Source organism: Schistocerca cancellata, chromosome 2, assembly GCF_023864275.1.
Source record: "Schistocerca cancellata isolate TAMUIC-IGC-003103 chromosome 2, iqSchCanc2.1, whole genome shotgun sequence".
NCBI classification, from domain to species: Eukaryota; Metazoa; Arthropoda; class Insecta; order Orthoptera; family Acrididae; genus Schistocerca; species Schistocerca cancellata.
Window position 1 is genome coordinate 466,110,503 of NC_064627.1, and position 20,231 is coordinate 466,130,733.

General features: G+C 41.6%; 1 protein-coding gene across 2 annotated transcripts in view; it reads right to left on the reverse strand.

Moving 5' to 3' along the window:
• LOC126161974 (RCC1 and BTB domain-containing protein 1-like) overlaps positions 1–20,231 on the reverse strand; it is a 219,791-nt gene that overhangs the window by 72,191 nt on the left and 127,369 nt on the right. For both annotated transcript variants that reach the window (XR_007534982.1, XM_049918165.1), the window contains exons 9-10: positions 15,815–15,939; positions 15,629–15,726 (exon numbers count right to left, since the gene is read on the reverse strand). Coding sequence is in view for 1 of the 2 variants with exons in the window: in XM_049918165.1 (XP_049774122.1) it covers positions 15,629–15,726; positions 15,815–15,939 (223 nt within the window). In the remaining variant the exon portion in view is untranslated. The remainder of the gene's footprint in view (positions 1–15,628; positions 15,727–15,814; positions 15,940–20,231) is intronic.

The following is a 20,231-nucleotide window of genomic DNA, read 5'->3' on the forward strand; positions in this document are numbered from 1 at the left end:
CACATTTATCTGCCCTCACTGTCTTCAGGATTGTGTGAATGATATTCTTCCAAAAGCCAATGGCATGTCTTCAGTTTCATATATTCTAGAGACTAATTTCAATAATCATTTTGTTGCCATTTTGTCCTGATACTTTTAGAGATTCTTCAGGACTTTCATTTATCCCTTCTGCTTTGTTTGATTGCAAATCTTACAAAAGCTGTGTCAAACTCTGACTCTAGTACTGGGTGCCACACTTCCTCCGAACTGACAACCATTTATTCTTCTATCATTGTATCAGACAGGGGCTCACATTGTACTCTTTCCTCCTACCCATTTTCTCTTCCATCTACACCTTTAATATGGGCACCTTTTGTTTTAAATTATCCAAAATTTATTTTGACTTTTCTATGTGCTGATGTTGGCCATTTGACAAACAATTCTTTTTCAGTTTCATCACATTTTTTCCTACAGCCATTTGGCTTTTGTTTCTTTGCACTTCCTACTGACTTCATTTGTTAGTGATCTGTAGTGCTACAGTTCTTTCTTTTGCTGGACTTTTATTTCCTTCTCTAATCAATTGAGTTAATATTTGTTCCATTATACAATTTCTTTGTAGATATCTTTTTCCATGCTGATGTTTTGCTGTCCAATTTTTGTGGTTATCCTTTTTAGAAATTCCATTCCTCCCAATCTGAACTTCTTACTGTGGTCTTCAGTTTCACAATATCTACAGCATCAGAGAACCTCAAATACACATCCTCAGTACTTCAGTACCCCACCTCCTCCTACAATGATTCATCCTGAATGCTCTCTGAAACTACGGCCTACTCTTCACTATTACTAGATTGTGATCCAAGTCCATATCTTCATCTGAGCAGGCTCACAATCCAATATCTGATTCCAGAATCTTTGTTCTACCATAATGTAATCCCACTGGAAGTTTCGTGTATCTACTGAACTTTTGCCAAGTAAAAGTCCTCCCTTAATGATTTTCTATCAATGTATCAGCCACTAATACCTGAAATTTACTGCAGAACTCATTGAGTCTGCCCACTCTATGCCCTCCTACTGTGAACTCTATATTCTTCTGCAACTTTCCCTGCTATTCCTTCCCTTACTATAGAGTTTCAGTACACCATGATTATTAAATTTTTACCTCTCTTTAAGAACTGTATTATCTATTGAACGGCCACATATATTCTCTGTACATCATCAGCTCTGGTAAGGTTATCGGTATATTTCAACAGCTCCTGCTTTCCACTGCATATGCAGCATCCATAGATGGTTAGGCTATAAGGAAGAGACACTTCGACATGGAATGAATGACAGCTATCAAAGTGGATGTACTGTTGGTGGTTGGCATACTTTATATTGATGTACATATTTATGGAGCCATCTGAGATGTGGAGATCGAAGAAAGCTGGCTCGATGACTTGAGAAGGACCAAGTGAAGCTGATTTGAGAACTGGTGTTGAGGGTATAGAGGAAACGGTGAAGGCTGTCCTTGTCTTGCGTCCAGATCATAAAAATGTCATGAATGAATCCAAATCAGACAATAGGTTTTAGGTGTTAACTATGTAGGAAGGATTCGTCCAGATGGCCCGAAAATAAGTTTGCACAGGATGGTGGCATATGAGCACTCATGGCAGTACCACAATTTGTTTGTAGCTTCAGCCTTCGAGTGTAAAATAATTTTGGGTCAGGATGTGGTTGGCTACCGTATTTACTCGAATCCAAGCCGCACTTTTTTTCCGGTTTTTGTAATCCAAAAAACCGCCTGCGGCTTAGAATCGAATGCAAAGCAAGCGGAAGTTCTGAAAAATGTTGGTAGGTGCTGCCACAACTAACTTCTGCCATCGAATATATGTAGCGCTACAAAGGCATGCTTTGTAGGCACAATGATAAATACTGGCACCAAAACCTCGGCGTCAGTAAATAAATATAAAAAAAGGTGGAAGACGAGCTTTTTTCTCCGCCCCGAGTTTCAACCACTGCATAAACATTATCCAACAAAGTAAAAACAAATTCCGTATTGTTCATCTTCAAATGTAGCAGAATTTCAATATACTATGAAAATCCGACTGGCAAGACTGTTTGGGATATTTGTCAATATGGCCAACTCTACGTTCTGAATTTTCGCCTACCTGTGAGAAGAGATGGTTGCTAATAGGAACCTGATGAAATGTGAATCACATACAGTATTCTCTTCACCACAAGAATAATACAAATATAAACATTTTGCCATGTATTCTTTTGTGTTTGCTGCCATCTCATTTAAATCCTGTCTGCCTAATAAACTACAAAACTAGAGTGAGACAACAGCAAATGCGGAAGAATATACGTATCGTGTCATGTCTATATTCGTATTATTCTTATACCTAATAGTGATACAGTCAGAAATGAAGCACGGCAACTGATTAGATTTTTAAATCTAAGATGACTCTAATTTCTGTGCAGAATGTAATGTACTAAAGAAGCGGCCGCAAAGATTTTCAAACAGAGAAAAATTTTCGCCTAACTCTCATTCAGAACATGTTCTATCATACGCAGTCTATTATTTGGTTCTTGATGATCATTATCAAAGAAAGCAGCAGTGTAAGTAACAACAAATAGTAGTCTCTTTCCATTGTTAATGAGACTATTCCTCTCCTTTTTAATTGCAAGCGGCGGTAGCGCGCACGAAAGCAAGCCATGCTGCGAGCGGCGACAGGCCATAAACACACACTATCAGAATGCGACAAACAATGCATGACACAGTACAGTAATGCATTTTCAGCTTAGAGTGACGTAAACACCTATAACAAAGAAAACGGCACTTATCAGCTCAGAGCAAAATAAGCAATCGATTCAAACCAGACGAAGCACGTGAAAAAGGAAGGGTACCTGTATAAATACGGACGGAGTGCCTGACGCATAGCAAGGGCTACCTGGTAAAGCTTAACTGCTAAGCTTACAACTCGAACCAAACTACTGTAGGTGTATCGTCATTCATTCGACCTAAATTGTGTGTCATATTACAATGGACCAACTTTGTTTCGATTTGGAGGTGCGGACTAAAACTTTTCTCTCTCCTTGAATTTCGAGTTTCAAATTTCAGGTGCGGCTTAGATTCAGGAAATTTTTTTTTCCTTTATTTCGAGTCTCATTTTTCAGGTGCGGCTTAGATTCGAGTAAATACGGTAGGTATCAGAATGACGTTGAGAAAGGTAATGAGGAATGTTTTGTGTATGAAGATGTCACATCCACAGTGACCAACAAGGTGTCTGGCAGTAATGCGATAGGAACCGTGGAGAGGCAGTGTCTTGAATGTAGGATGGGAGGTTGTGGAAAATAGTTTGGAGGTGTTGGTAAGCAAAGGCAGAAGTTTGTTATGTGGGAGCATTGTACCCAGCCATAATGGGATGACCTGTAGGCAGACCTATGGGGTTGGGTTTGCAGAGTAGGTAGAAGTTAGAAGTTTGTAGGGTTGATGGTGTGAGAAGGGGGATGGGCTCAGGTGTCAGGTTCTGGGATGGACCTATGGCCTTGAGAAACTGTATGAGGTCATGTTTGACTTTTGAGATGGAATCACAGTTGTAAGGTTTGTATGCAAATGTGTTGGCAGAGACCCTCAACCACATACAGCAGTCACCTTTCTAGATATCTATCTCCATCTCTCCTTTCAGAGTATGCTGATGCAACAGCTCCATACTTAACAATCATTTACAACTGCTTGGCCAATGAAAGATCTGTACCAAAAGACTAGAAAGTTGTACAGCTCACACCAATATTGAAGAAAGGTAGTAGGAATAATCCACCAAATTACAGGCCCATGTCATTAACAACAATATGCAGCAGGATTTTGGAACATATGTTACGTTCAAACATTATGAATTATGGTCTATTGAAACACAGTCAACACAGATTTAGAAAACATTGTTCTTGTGAAACACAACTAGCTGTATATTCCGTATCAAGTGCACCAACCATCAACAATACCTCCACTTTGAGTGCTATTGACAGGGGATTTCAAATTTATTCTGTATTTCTAGATTTGCAGAAGACTTTTGACACAGTACCACACAAGCAACTTTTAGTGGAATTGCATACTTATGGAATATTGACTCAGTTATGTGAGTGGATTTGTGATTTCCTGATTTACAGTTCACAGTAATTGATGGAAAGCCATTGAGTAAAATGGAAGTGTTTTGTGGCGTTCCCAATGTAGAGTTATAGGCCCTCTGCTGTTTCTTACCTACATAAATGATTTAGGAGACAGTCTGAGCAGCAGTCTTAGGTTGTTTGCAGATGTTGCTGTCGTTTCTCATCCAATAAAGCCATCAGAAAATCAAAACAAATAGCAAAACAATTTAGAAAAGATAGCTGTATGGTGTGAAAATTGGCAATTGTCCCTAAATAATGAAAAGTGTGAGGTCATTTACACGTGTGCTAAAAGGTATCCACTTAACTTTGGTTACACAATAAATCAGTCAAATCTAAAGGCCGTAAATTCAAGTAAATACCTAGGAATTACAATTACAAACAACTTAAATTGGAAAGAACACATAGAAAATGTGAGGCAAGCAACCCACAGACTACGTTTTATAGGCAGAACACCTACAAAAAGTGAAATGTCTACTAAACAGATAGCCTACACTACACTTCTCCACTCTCTTTTGGAGTAATTCTGCACAGTCTAGGGTCCTTATCAGATGGGATTTACAGAGTACACTGAGAAATTTCAAAAAAGAGCGGCATGTTTTGTATTATCGCACAATAGGGGAGAGTCACTGACATGATACAGGATTTGAGGTGAACATCATTAAAACAAAGGTGTTTTTCATTGCGACAGACTCTTCTCACAAAATTTGAATCACCAACTTTCTCCTCCAAATGTGAAAATAATTTGTTGAATCCAATCTACACAGGCAGGAACTATCATCATAACAAAAATGGGAAATCACAGATCACATGGGAATAATAGAGAATTATTGTGACGGTGGTTCGATGAACCCTCTGCCAGACACTTAAGTGTGATTTGCAGAGTATTGATGTAGATGCAGATGGCTCCATACATAGGACTCTCCATATCAGGTGCACCAACCATCAACAGTACCTCCACACTTAGACAGCTGTCATCCATCCCATGCCAAAAAGTATCTTCCTTACAGCCTTACCAACCACAGAAGCTGCATCTGCAGTAGAAAATACAAATTGTTAAAATATACCAATAACCTTACCAGAGACTTTACAGATGGACAGTATCCTATCCAGGTCATTCTCAAGAAGTCTCCAGTGCCACTAGTAAACCTGTTAACCAGCCACTGGCCAGCAATCGTCTGATCACCCAGTATCACACTGGCCTTAAAAAACTCAACCACAACCGCTATCAGGCTTTCAACTACCTCACGTTATGCCACAAGGTGAGAGATATCCTAGCCACATCTCTCACAGTAGTGTTCTGCTACCCATCCAACCTAAGTACAGTACATCCTTGTCCATTTCTATTTCAATCCTACTCCCACCCCTGCACTCTATGGGTCATTCTCTTGTGGTCGACCCAGGTGTAAGACCTGTCCTACACCTCCCTACTACCTCCTACCACAGTACAGTCACAAACACTTCCTGCCCCATAAAAGGCAGGGCCATATGGAAAAGAAGCTATGTTATATACAAGCTATGCTGCATTTAGTTTACAGCAGTCTATGTGAGCATCCCAAGTAACCGACTGTCCACTCATACGAATGACCACTGTCAAACTATGGCAAACCATAAATTTGACCATACCATTTTCGAACATGCTGCACACAACAACACAAATTACTTCAACAATTGCTTCAGTATGCAGGCCATATGGATAATCCCTTCCAGAACAAGTTTCACTGACCTACACAGATGGGAATTGTCTCTCCAACACATTCAGCACTCTTGCCGTTCCACTGGCCTAAACCTCTGCAAAACTGTTCACACTGCCTCACCTTGCCTTTTCCATTCTCTCTGCAATCCATAGCACTCCTTATCCATCCAGATCATGCACTACCTTGTCCCACCACTCTTCCCCCCTCCCCCTACGTCACAAGCATTCTCTCCCCCCCTTTCAACCCCTCTCCCTTTCTCTCCCATCCCTTTCTCCCTCTGCATCTTCATTTTTCTCTTTCCTTTTCCCCCCTTCATGTCTCCAACTCTCCTCTTAACACATCTCTTTTTCCTCGTAACCTTTGCACATTTTTCACCTTGTTGTGTGGCCACAAAGTCCTGTCTCTTTCCTGCTATTTCCTCCCCACCTCTATTCCCTCTCCACCTCCAACAGCTCAGACAACTGGTTTAAAAAATTGAGTATCAATAATTAATCTTCTTGTGACTTCAGGAATGTGTTTGTGGGTATGTGAATGTGTGTACTATTGCTGGAAAAGGAGCTATTGTTCAAAAGCTAGTGTGAACACTGTTTTCTGTTATGTGTTACTGTGTTCCACATGATGTGCTATAGGTGAGTGGTTACCTTTCCATTATTGTTATGAATTTAGGTACCTTATCATATCACAAAACTGGTCAGAATAATGAAAGATGAAGCTACTGTAACTTACATCATCCACATTTTCTGTTGACTGCAGTGTAATATATTCCAGTTGAGCATGTGTGTATAACTCTAGTGTCTAAGCATACTATAGTCAAAAAAATTATATGAGCTTAGTGCATTAGTGAATTTCAAGTTTACTATGCTATTTGAATTTGCATTTATATTAAAGTTATCAAATACAGGAAGGTTATTACGAATAACCTGAGAAACTACACCCATGCAGCACAATACATGGCATTGATTGGGCAATATACATCAATTACTTAAAATCTTTATTGTACAGTGTTACACCCACCATTTCAATTGATGTTTCTTTTATATTATGTACAAGATTAGATTTTCTTGTAACTGCTATATATTTTCTACATTAAACTGCAACATCAAATGAATGTTGCACTTTTTAGATCTGAACATACTTTGCAATTCATCCCACTATTATTTGATATATTGCTTGATCAATTATCCTGCTCAATTTGTGCATCTCTTAGCATTCTACCAGACTACCACTTCCTAACTGAAAGAGTGCAGAAAGCTGAAATAAGCAGTTCACATAATATGCAAAAAACTGGTGATTTCTCAAACTCGGGAACAATCAAGAATGGGGTGCTGCAAGGTTCGGTCTTGGGTCCTCTTCTGTTCTTAATATATATTAATGACTTGCCATTCTATATTCACAAAGATGCGAAGCTGGTACTTTTTGTCGTGATACAAGTATAGCTATCACACCCAACAGACAAGAATTAACTGATGAAATTGTAAATGATGTTTTTCAGAAAATCATTAAGTGGTTCTCTGCAAATGGGCTCTCATTAAACTTTGACAAAACACAGTATATATGGTTCCACACAATAAATTGAATGACACCATTAATAAATACAGACTTCGATCAGAAATCGGTAGCTAAGGTAGAATATTCAAAATTTCTAGGTGTATGCGCTGATGAGGGGTTGAACTGGAAAAGAAAAACACTGAAGATCTGCTGAAATGTTTGAGTTCAGCTACTTATGATATAAGGGGCATTGCAAATTTTAGCGATATACATCTCAGTAAATTAGCTGACTACACCTATTCATTCTCTGCTTTCGTATGGCATCATATTCTGGGGTAACTCATCATTGAGTAAAAGAGTGTTCATTGCACAAAAGTGTGTAATCAGAATAATTGCTGGAGCTCATCCAAGATCATCCTGCAGATACTTATTTAAAGAGCTAGGGATCTCACTGTAGCATAGTTATAATAGAAGGAAACATTCCACGAATGTTCGTTTGTGTGTCTGTCGACCTGCCAGCACTTTCATTTGGTAAGTCACATCATCTTTGTTTTTTTATACATACATACATATATATATATATATATATATATATATAAAATAGAGGGAAACGTTCCACGTGGGAAAAATATATTTAAAAAGAAAGATGATGAGACTTACCAAACAAAAGCGCTGGCAGGTCGATAGACACACAAACAAACACAAACATACATTGTGTTTGTTTGTGTGTCAATCGACCTGCCAGCACTTTTGTTTGGTAAGTCTCATCATCTTTGTTTTTAGGTGTATATATATATATATATAAAGACCTTTAAATATGTCTGCTTGTGTCTGTATATGTGTGGATGGATATGTGTGTGTGTGCGCGCGCGAGTATATACCCGTCCATTTTTCCCTCTAAGGTAAGTCTTTCCGCTCCCAGGACTGGAATGACTCCTTACCCTCTCCCTTAAAACCCACATCCTTTCGTCTTTCCCTCTCCTTCCCTCTTTCCTGATGAGGCAACAGTTTGTTGCGAAAGCTTGAATTTTGTGTGTATGTTTGTGTTCGTTTGTGTGTCTGTTGACCTGCCAGCACTTTCATTTGGTAAGTCACATCATCCTTGTTTTTAGGTATATATATATATATATATATATATATATATATATATATATATATATATATATATATATATGCATCCCGCAACTACCCTCCCGACCTGGTACAGAAGCAAATAACCAGAGCCACTTCCTCATCTCCTCAAACCCGGAACCTTCCACAGAAGAACCCCAAAAGTGCCCCACTTGTGACAGGATACTTTCCGGGACTGGCTCAGATTCTGAATGTGGCTCTCCAGCAGGGATACGACTTCCTCAAATCCTGCCCTGAAATGAGATCCATCCTTCATGAAATCCTCCCCACTCCACCAAGAGTGTCTTTCCGCCGTCCACCTAACCTTCGTAACCTCTTAGTTCATCCCTATGAAATCCCCAAACCACCTTCCCTACCCTCTGGCTCCTACCCCTGTAACCGCCCCCGGTGTAAAACCTGTCCCATGCACCCTCCCACCACCACCTATTCCAGTCCTGTAACCCGGAAGGTGTACACGATCAAAGGCAGAGCCACGTGTGATAGCACCCACGTGATTTACCAACTGACCTGCCTACACTGTGAAGCGTTCTATGTGGGAATGACCAGCAACAAACTGTCCATTCGCATGAATGGACACAGGCAGCCAGTGTTTGCTGGTAATGAGGATCACCCTGTGGCTAAACATGCCTTGGTGCACGGCCAGCACATCTTGGCACAGTGTTACACCGTCCGGATTATCTGGATACTTCCCACTAACACCAACCTGTCAGAACTCCGGAGATGGGAACTTGCCCTTCAGCATATCCTCTCTTCTCGCTATCCGCCAGGCCTCAATCTCCGCTAATTTCTAATTTCAATCTGCCGCCGCTCATACCTCACCTGTCTTTCAACATCATTTGCCTCTGTACTTCCGTCCCGACTGACATCTCTGCCCAAACTCTTTGCCTTTACAAATGTCTGCTTGTGTCTGTGTATGTGTGGATGGATATGTGTGTGTGTGTGCGCGCGAGTGTATACCTGTCCTTTTTTCCCCCTAAGGTAAGTCTTTCCACTCCCGGGATTGGAATGACTCCTTACCCTCTCCCTTAAAACCCATATCCTTTTGTCTTTCCTTCTCCTTCCCTCTTTCCTGACGAGGCAACCGTTGGTTGCGAAAGCTAGAATTTTGTGTGTATGTTTGTGTTTGTTTGTGTGTCTATCGACCTGCCAATAAAGAAAGATGATGAGACTTACCAAACAAAAGCGCTGGCAGGTCGATAGACACACAAACATACACACAAAATTCTAGCTTTCGCAACCAACGGTTGCCTCGTCAGGAAAGAAAGAGGGAAGGAGAGCGAAAGACAAAAGGATATGGGTTTTAAGGGAGAGGGTAACGAGTCATTCCAATCCCGGGAGCGGAAAGACTTACCTTAGGGGGAAAAAAGGACAGGTATACACTCGCACACACACACACATATCCATCCGCATATACACAGACACAAGCAGACATTTGTAAAGGCAAAGAGTTTGGGCAGAGATGTCAGTCGGGACGGAAGTACAGAGGCAAAGATGATGTTGAAATACAGGTGAGGTATGAGCGGCGGCAAATTGAAATTAGAAATTAGCGGAGATTGAGGCCTGGCAGATAGCGAGAAGAGAGGATATGCTGAAGGGCAAGTACCCATCTCCGGAGTTCTGACAGGTTGGTGTTAGTGGGAAGTATCCAGATAACCTGGACGGTGTAACACTGTGCCAAGATGTGCTGGCCGTGCACCAAGGCATATTTAGCCACAGGGTGATCCTCATTACCAACAAACACTGTCTGCCTGTGTCCATTCATGCGAATGGACAGTTTGTTGCTGGTCATTCCCAAATAGAACACTTCACAGTGTAGGCAGGTCAGTTGGTAAATCACGTGGGTGCTTTCACACGTGGCTCTGCCTTTGATCGTGTACACCTTCCGTGTTACAGGACTGGAATAGGTGGTGGTGGGAGGGTGCATGGGACAGGTTTTACACCGGGGGCGGTTACAGGGGTAGGAGCCAGAGGGTAGGGAAGGTGGTTTGGGGATTTCATAGGGATGAACTAAGAGCTTACGAAGGTTAGGTGGACGGCGGAAAGACACTCTTGGTGGAGTGGGGAGGATTTCATGAAGGATGGATCTCATTTCAGGGCAGGATTTGAGGAAGTCGTATCCCTGCTGGAGAGCCACATTCAGAATCTGATCCAGTCCCGGAAAGTATCCTGTCACAAGTGGGGCACTTTTGGGGTTGTTCTGTGGAAGGTTCCGGGTTTGAGGAGATGAGGAAGTGGCTCTGGTTATTTGCTTCTGTACCAGGTCGGGAGGGTAGTTACGGGATGCAAAAGCTGTTTTCAGGTTGTTGGTGTAATGGTTCAAGGATTCCGGACTGGAGCAGATTCGTTTGCCACGAAGACCTAAGCTGTAGGGAAGGGACCGTTTGATGTGGAATGGGTGGCAGGTGTCATAATGGAGGTACTGTTGCTTGTTGGTGGTTTTGCTGTGGACGGACGTGTGAAGCTGGCCATTGGACAGGCGGAGGTCAACGTTAAGGAAAGTGGCATGGGATTTAGAGTAGGACCAGGTGAATCTGATGGAACCAAAGGAGTTGAGGTTGGAGAGTAAATTCTGGAATTCTTCTTCACTGTGAGTCCAGATCATGAAAATGTCATCAATAAATCTGTACCAAACTTTGGGTTGGCAGGCCTGGGTAACCAAGAAGGCTTCCTCTAAGTGACCCATGAATAGGTTGGCGTACGAGGGGGCCATCCTGGTACCCATGGCTGTTCCCTTTAATTGTTGGTATGTCTGGCCTTCAAAAGTGAAGAAGTTGTGGGTCAGGATCCACCCCTTTTAATACATCCTCACGTAGTTTTTTCGAAATTTTCCCGTATTTCTCCACCGTTTAACGTGTTTTGGCGGCAACACAATCGCCTAACCTTTATGCACATCATTATCTACCTACACAAGTTCACCACAGGATCAACATAGCCCAGCTCTAACCAACCCTTTTTCGCCTTTTTCACACCAGATCTCCATTTGCTTTCTAGTTTTACCTTTATCTCTCCCCATATATTTTTATATTTATTTTCATTTTCATTTCAGCCTCGTGTTCCTCTTTCCACCTTCTAGTACCATGTCACCCTCACAACACCTCCACAACGACCCCATTAAGTTTTATTTACATTCCCTCTGCAAACATGCCTTCGCCCTAGCCAGATTACACTCCCATATTTTATTTTCTCAGGCTTGTCTGACATTTGGCATCACCCCCAAAGGCCTCACACTTAAAGTTCCCATCTCTGGCTGCAACCCTTCTTTCCATCAGTCCCTATACCAGTTCCAAACCGAACAATCCATTGCCCTCACCCACCTAATCCTTCACCTACACATCCACTCAGCCAATCAACACATCCATCAACTCCTATCCCTAATAAAAGTCCTCAATCTTTCCTCTCCCACATCCACACCGGTTGTTCAGAGCATCCTCCTACAGGCCAACCGCAAATTAGAACAGCATGCCACCCTCCACCTTAAAAAACTATCCAATCTCCTGGTTTCCCACCTCCGGAAAGGCAACTCACTCACCCTTCACAACCTTTCCAGCAAACCTCAACCTCCTCTCATTGCACACAAACCCAGTCTCTCCCATCTACTCAATCTCCCACTTCCAGCTCCACTCCCTCCAAAACCTCAAAATTCCAATCAACACAATCTGGAACCACAAAACCCCAATTCAGTAGTTAACCTTTCCTCCAAACCTCTCACCCAATCCGAAACCTCTGTCCTATCCAAAGGCCTCACCTTCAGCCCCACTCCCAGATTTTGCCAAACAGCCCTTGTCAAAGATTTACTGTCCTACACCCGTACTCTCTGCTGGAAATATCACTTTGCCACGAAGAAAAATGATCCTAATCCTACTCCTAATGATCCAACTCCCCAAGATACTATCCAAATTGAACCATGCCTGGAACAGTTCCGTCCTCCGTCACAGCGGGACCCACCTCCTCTTCCTCAAAATCACCCTCTCCTAACCTTCCAGGAATTTCTGACTTCCAGTCTTGCCTCTCAATCCTTCTTAAAAAACCTTAATCCTACTCCCAACATCACCACTGCTGAAGCCCAGGCTATCCGTGATCTGAAGGCTGACCAATCCATCGTCATTCTTCCGGCGGACAAGGGTTCCACGACTGTGGTACTTGATCGTCGGGAGTATGTGGCTGAGGGACTGCGTCAGCTTTCAGACAACACTACTTACAAAGTTTGCCAAGGTAATCCCATTCCTGATGTCCAGGCGGAGCTTCAAGGAATCCTCAGAACCTTAGGCCCCCTACAAAACCTTTCACCTGACTCCATCAACCTCCTGACCCCACCAACACCTCGCACCCCTACCTTTTACCTTCTTCCCAAAATTCACAAACCCAATCATCCCGGCCGTCCCATTGTAGCTGGTTACCAAGCCCCCACAGAACACATCTCTGCCTACGTAGATCAACACCTTCAACCCATTACATGCAGTCTCCCATCCTTCATCAAAGACACCAACCACTTTCTCGAACGCCTGGAATCCCTACCCAGTCTGTTACCCCCGGAAACCATCCTTGTAACCATTGATGCCACTTCCTTATACACAAATATTCTGCATGTCCAGGGCCTCGCTGCGATGGAGCACTTCCTTTCACGCCGATCACCTGCCGCCCTACCTAAAACCTCTTTCCTCATTACCTTAGCCAGCATCATCCTGACCCACAACTTCTTCACTTTTGAAGGCCAGACATACCAACAATTACAGGGAACAGCCATGGGTACCAGGATGGCCCCCTCGTACGCCAACCTATTCATGGGTCACTTAGAGGAAGCCTTCTTGGTTACCCAGGCCTGCCAACCCAAAGTTTGGTACAGATTTATTGATGACATTTTCATGATCTGGACTCACAGTGAAGAAGAATTCCAGAATTTACTCTCCAACCTCAACTCCTTTGGTTCCATCAGATTCACCTGGTCCTACTCTAAATCCCATGCCACTTTCCTTAACGTTGACCTCCACCTGTCCAATGGCCAGCTTCACAAGTCCGTCTACATCAAACCCACCAACAAGCAACAGTACCTCCATTATGACACCTGCCACCCATTCCACATCAAACAGTCCCTTCCCTACAGCCTAGGTCTTCGTGGCAAACGAATCTGCTCCAGTCCGGAATCCTTGAACCATTACACCAACAACCTGAAAACAGCTTTTGCATCCCGTAACTACCCTCCCGACCTGGTACAGAAGCAAATAACCAGAGCCACTTCCTCATCTCCTCAAACCCGGAACCTTCCACAGAAGAACCCCAAAAGTGCCCCACTTGTGACAGGATACTTTCCGGGACTGGCTCAGATTCTGAATGTGGCTCTCCAGCAGGGATACGACTTCCTCAAATCCTGCCCTGAAATGAGATCCATGCTTCATGAAATCCTCCCCAATCCACCAAGAGTGTCTTTCCGCCGTCCACCTAACCTTCGTAACCTCTTAGTTCATCCCTATGAAATCCCCAAACCACCTTCCCTACCCTCTGGCTCCTACCCCTGTAACCGCCCCTGGTGTAAAACCTGTCCCATGCACCCTCCCACCACCACCTATTCCAGTCCTGTAACCCGGAAGGTGTACACGATCAAAGGCAGAGCCACGTGTGAAAGCACCCACGTGATTTACCAACTGACCTGCCTACACTGTGAAGCGTTCTATGTGGGAATGACCAGCAACAAACTGTCCATTCGCATGAATGGACACAGGCAGACAGTGTTTGTTGGTAATGAGGATATCACCCTGTGGCTAAACATGCCTTGGTGCACGGCCAGCACATCTTGGCACAGTGTTACACCGTCCGGGTTATCTGGATACTTCCCACTAACACCAACCTGTCAGAACTCCGGAGATGGGAACTTGCCCTTCAGCATATCCTCTCTTCGCTATCTGCCAGGCCTCAATCTCCGCTAATTTCTAATTTCAATTTGCCGCCGCTCATACCTCACCTGTATTTCAACATCATCTTTGCCTCTGTACTTCCGTCCCGACTGACATCTCTGCCCAAACTCTTTGCCTTTACAAATGTCTGCTTGTGTCTGTGTATATGCGGATGGATATGTGTGTGTGTGTGTGCGCGCGCGAGTGTATACCTGTCCTTTTTTCCCCCTAAGGTAAGTCATTCCGCTCCCGGGATTGGAATGACTCCTTACCCTCTCCCTTAAAACCCATATCCTTTTGTCTTTCCCTCTCCTTCCCTCTTTCTTTTCTGACGAGGCAACCGTTGGTTGCGAAAGCTAGAATTTTGTGTGTCTATCGACCTGCCAGCGCTTTTGTTTGGTAAGTCTCATCATCTTTCTATATATATATATATATATTATATATATATATATATATATATATATATTCACTTATGAAATTTGTTATTAACAATCTGGACGAATTCAAAAGTAATAGCAGTGTACATGGCTGTAACACTAGTAGAAAGGATGATGTTCACTACTCAAGGTTAAATCTAAATTTGGCTCAGAAGGGGGTAAATTATGCTGCCACAAAAGTCTTTGTTCACTTACCTAATAAAATCAAAAGTCTGACAGATAGCCATATAGAATTTAAAAGGAAATTAAAAGAATTTCTGAATGGCAACTCCTTCTACTCATTAGATGACTTTTTGGGTATGGTAAGTGGGTAATTTCCCCCACCCAACCCCCACCCCCACCCAAAAAACAAAATATTAAGTGTCATGTAATATTTTGCGTAATGTAATATCTTGTACGGACACCTTTTATTAACCTGACACATTCCACATCATTACGAAGTGTTGTATTCATGATCTATGGAACAAGTACTAATCTAATCTAATCACTCCTCTCCTTTTTCACTTTTCTATTTCTTTCTTTTAAAACCAATATTAAGTTCTAAAATGCAAAGGATCTATCTGCAATGTTTTCCTGCAGTTATTTATACATTTAATGGCATGGGATATAATTATTCTTGTTGCAGTGTGGTTTGGAGTCCATCTGAAGCTAGCTGGGTGAGTCAATTCAGAAGGTCAGAGTAGGGTAAAGACTTACCAGCTCTAATAGGAGAATGCCAAGAAAAGCACTGGGATGTTCAAAGCAACCTGAAGATAACTTTACTTAGCTTGCTTACTCTATTCTTACACTAATCCATAGTAATTTTAGCATTTACATCCCTGTTTATCTGATATTATTAGAGTTGTTCAAATATTCACACACTTACCCAAAGCATTTTCTGGTGGTAACAGGACATGATCTGTGTAAAGGTATTCAAGAAATGCTCTGTATACAGGATATGTATAGTACTCCATATTGAGTTCACTGAAAAAGTGAAGCACACAACAGTTGATAAGGTGAATAATGTACTATTATTAATTAAAAATTAGTATCAACTGTAGTATTTACATACCTTCTTGTACTTTCCTGCCAATTGTGTTCAAACATAGCCCTGAAATGTTCGCACCGAATCTTCAACACTGTCTTGTGGACATAAATTGGCCTACCTTGAACATTGATTGTCAGGTCACTAGTGTTCTGAAAATGGAAAATTTGTTGACTGTATCAGTTTCTTCATCAGAGTGCTTAAAAAAGGTGAAATAAAAACAAATTGAACTTATGATGCTCACAAGTATTCTGACAATCGCCACTCACAAAATGAGACTTGAATGCTATGTACGAGTCTATAGAGTTAACAACCACTCCAAATATCTGCATTATTATAAAATGACAGACACCTTTTAAAAAAAAATAAAAAAACTAGCCCTTTCTTTAAATATATGAAATTATAGCTAAATGAGTCTTACTTTCATTATTTTACTTTCACAGTGTCCACAAATAAATGAGGTTAACAATGCATGTAAAATTGATCACTGGCTTCAATGTTACACCCATTTCAGGAGTAACTGCCTGAAGGAAAATAAGACATTATATATAAATATAATAGAAGGAAACATTCCACGAAGGAAAAATATACCTAAAAACAAAGATGATGTGACTCACCAAACGAAAGCGCCGGCAGGTCGACAGACACACAAACGAACACAAACATACACACAAAATTCAAGCTTTCGCAACAAACTGTTGCCTCATCAGGAAAGAGGGAAGGAGAGGGAAAGACGAAAGGATGTGGGTTTTAAGGGAGAGGGTAAGGAGTCATTCCAGTCCCGGGAGCGGAAAGACTTACCTTAGGGGGAAAAAAGGACGGGTATACACTCGCACACACACACATATCCATCCACACATATACAGACACAAGCAGACCACCACCACCACCACCACCTCTGTTTAGTCATTGTTATCTTATGGCCTATTTCCCAAAATATTGTGGCCATTGGATGCTATGAACAGACAGTGCACCAATGGATTGCTTGATCTTATCCAAAGGAATTACAACCTGCCCTATGTTGCTCACTATTTCCCTCCCCCCCCCCCCCCCCCTCCCCCCACACATCCTTCAGCTTTGGCACCCATTCATTATCAGTGTCACCGCAGGCATAAGTGTTTGCGTGAGTGAGTGAGTGGAAGAGAGTCAGGGGAGGTGCACATACAGTTACATTTCCTTCGTGGAAATTTTTACAAGAGTGATAATATTAACCAACCAGCTATTAAGTTTCAAAACGGCGAACAATCCACTGCAGAGTGAGTGATTCATTCTGGAAACAATCCATCTCTCTGTAATATCCTCTCTCTGGAGTGTTAGCCTTGCTAGGTATGCAGACTAGCTTCTGTACAGATCAGAATGGAGGAGAGTTACGGACAGAAGTGAAGCCACAATGGTGGGTTGTGAGTCATGCCTGGATAACTCAGTCAATAAGAAAATTGCCCTGAAAAGGAAAGGATTCTGGACTGAGTCTCAGTGAGGTACACAGTTTTAGTCTGCCAGGAAGTTTCATACAACACTAATATTAAAATTGCAACCTGCAAAAAATCTTGGAAATTAATTTCATTTCATCCACGCATGGGGACTTGAACAGAGCAGCAGATGCCAATAACTATGGAAGCAGACAACAGCCTGGCCAGAGATGAAGGATATATTATCAGAAGCGAACTGAGGTGCAGCAATGTCTAATACAAATGTGAGCTTTATTGAGATTCTACAAGGGTACCATCAACACTGAATGAACAACATTTGAGTTGTTATGTTACCTAGACACCAAAAGAAAACAAATGATTTTAATATAAATGTTCTGAAGCATTCTGATAACATTAATGATTTGTAAATGTCAGTTAACACGAATAACCTGTGTTCTGTTTCCCCTCCAGAGCTACATAAGGAAGCAGTACACTAACAGAAAACACACATGTACATGGACCCTAAATCTGTGATGTAACTGTTTATCCAATACTGAACAGCCTCTCTGACCATGATGCTCATCAAATAGTTTAGCTAATTACAGTGAAATGGTATCACAAAAAACAGGGTAATTAATGAAAAGACAACAGAGCATTTCAGCAGCCTTACAGAGAAGCTAATAGTAGGGCTGTTCATAATGTGACAGAGTCGTTTTAAAATTTAATGTATTTACGGATCAGTTTTTATCAATAATTAACAACTACTTTCTCAAGAAAACAAAGCATGTCACAACTCAGACATAAAAAGCCTTGGATTACAAAGGAATAAATGGGTTAGAAAAAAGCTCCAGGGCCCAATGGAAGCCCTGTCAGATTCTATACAGACTTTGCAGCTTAGCCCCTCTTCTAACTACAATCTATCAAAGGGCCCTCACACAAAACACCATACCTAGTTCTTAGTAAAAAGCACAAGTCACACCCATCTACAAGAAGGGTAGTAGAAGTCGTTCACAAAACTACTATCCAATATCCTTCACATCAATTTGCCATGCAATCTTTGAACACATTCTGAGCTCAAACATAATGAGGTATCTCGAACACAGTGACCTCTTTTATGCCAACCAGCATGGATTCCGAAAACAATGATAATGTGAAATCCAATTCAAACTTTTCTCACATGACATACTGAAAGGTTTGTATCAAAGCAGTCATGTAGATGCAGTATTTCTTGATTTCTGAAAAGCATACCTATGGTCATCATCAAAAGTACAATCATATAGGGTATCAAGTGAAATTTGTGACAGGATTGAGGACTTTTTGGTAGGGAGGACACAACATGTTATCTTGACTAGAGTGTCATCGTCAGATTATGAAGTTACTTCAGGTATACCAGAGGGAAGTGTGTTGGACCCTTGCTGTTCATTTTGTATATTAATGACCTTGCAGACAATATTAATAGTAACCTCAGACATTTTGCAGATGATGCAATTATATACAATGAAGCACTGTCTGAAAGAAGCTGCACAGACATTCAGTCAGATCTCAATAAGATTTCAAAAAGGTGCAGAGATTGGCAACTTGGTTTTAGATGTTCAAAAATGTAAAATTGTGCACATAACAAAACTAAAAAACATAGTATCCTATAATAGCAATGACACACGGCTAGAATTGGCCATCTCAGACAAAAACCTGGGTGTAACACACTGTAGGGATATGAAATGGAATGGAATGAACAGATAGGCTCAGTCATGGGTAAAGCAGGTGGTAGGCTTCAGTTTATTGGTACACTGCTGGGGAAGTGCAATCAGTCTACAATGGAGATCGCTTACAAATAACTCGCAACCATTTCTAGAATATTGCTTAAGTGTGTGGGACCTGTACTAAATAGGACTAACAGGGAATACTGAATGTGTACAGAGAAGGGCAGTACAAATGATCACAGGTTTGTTTGATTCATGGGAGAGTGTCACACAGATACTGAAGGAACTGAACTGGCAGACTCTTTAAGACAGACGTAAACTATCCTGACATTATTATCGAAGTTTCAAGAACTGACTTTAACTGATGACTCTTATGAATATACTACGACCCCCTATGTATCGCTCATACAGATATCATGAGAGTTAGATTAGAATAATTAATGCACGCACAGAGACATTCGAACGATCATTCTTCCTGCACTCCATGCATGAATTGAACAGGAAGAAACCCCAACAACTGGTACAATGGGATGTCCCCTCTGCCATGCACTTCACGGTGGTTTTCAGAGTTAGGATACAGACGTAAAAAAACTTGTATAGTAACACATACCACTCCAAAGGAGTGGAGCATATCCCTACATATTCTTACTAGTGAATGATGCAACAAAAGCTGTCTATATACAAGGGTAAACTGAAAAGTAATGCACATATGCTAGTAGAACACAAACAGAATCAATTAGGAAGATCACACAAAAAGTACAATAAAATACAATTCTTAAGCTTCAAAACCATACATTTACTTTTCAACATAGTCACCATTAAGACTAGCCCATTTCTCACACAATGCATAACAAGGTTTTTTTTTTTTCCATCACTGAAAAATGCTTTTGACTTTTCTAGAATCCAAGACTTGACAGCTGCCTTCACCTCATCATCCGAGGTGTCATGATTACCCTTGAGGTCCACCCTTTTTAGAGGAAAAATAAAAATTGACTTTGTGAGCATCCAAAAACAGAGTCAAAAGGTGTGTGTGTGTGTGTGTGTGTGTGTGTGTGTGTGTGTGTGTGTGGGGCCTTTTTTTTTCATCTGAGGAGAAGATAGATGTTGATATTCAGTACTCTCTTTTTCTCTTCTGGGTCGTAACAATGGATGCACAGCTCATCTTCCATCACAATATTCAAGAGGTCGTCATCTCCATCATCACAGTAGTCCTGCAGAAGTTGCTTGCAGAATTCCAATTGACACCATTTATCCTCATCTGTGAGACAGTGTGGTACCAATTGTGCACAGATTTTATGGTATCTTAGTTGTTCAATAATGAAGCTAATGTGTTAC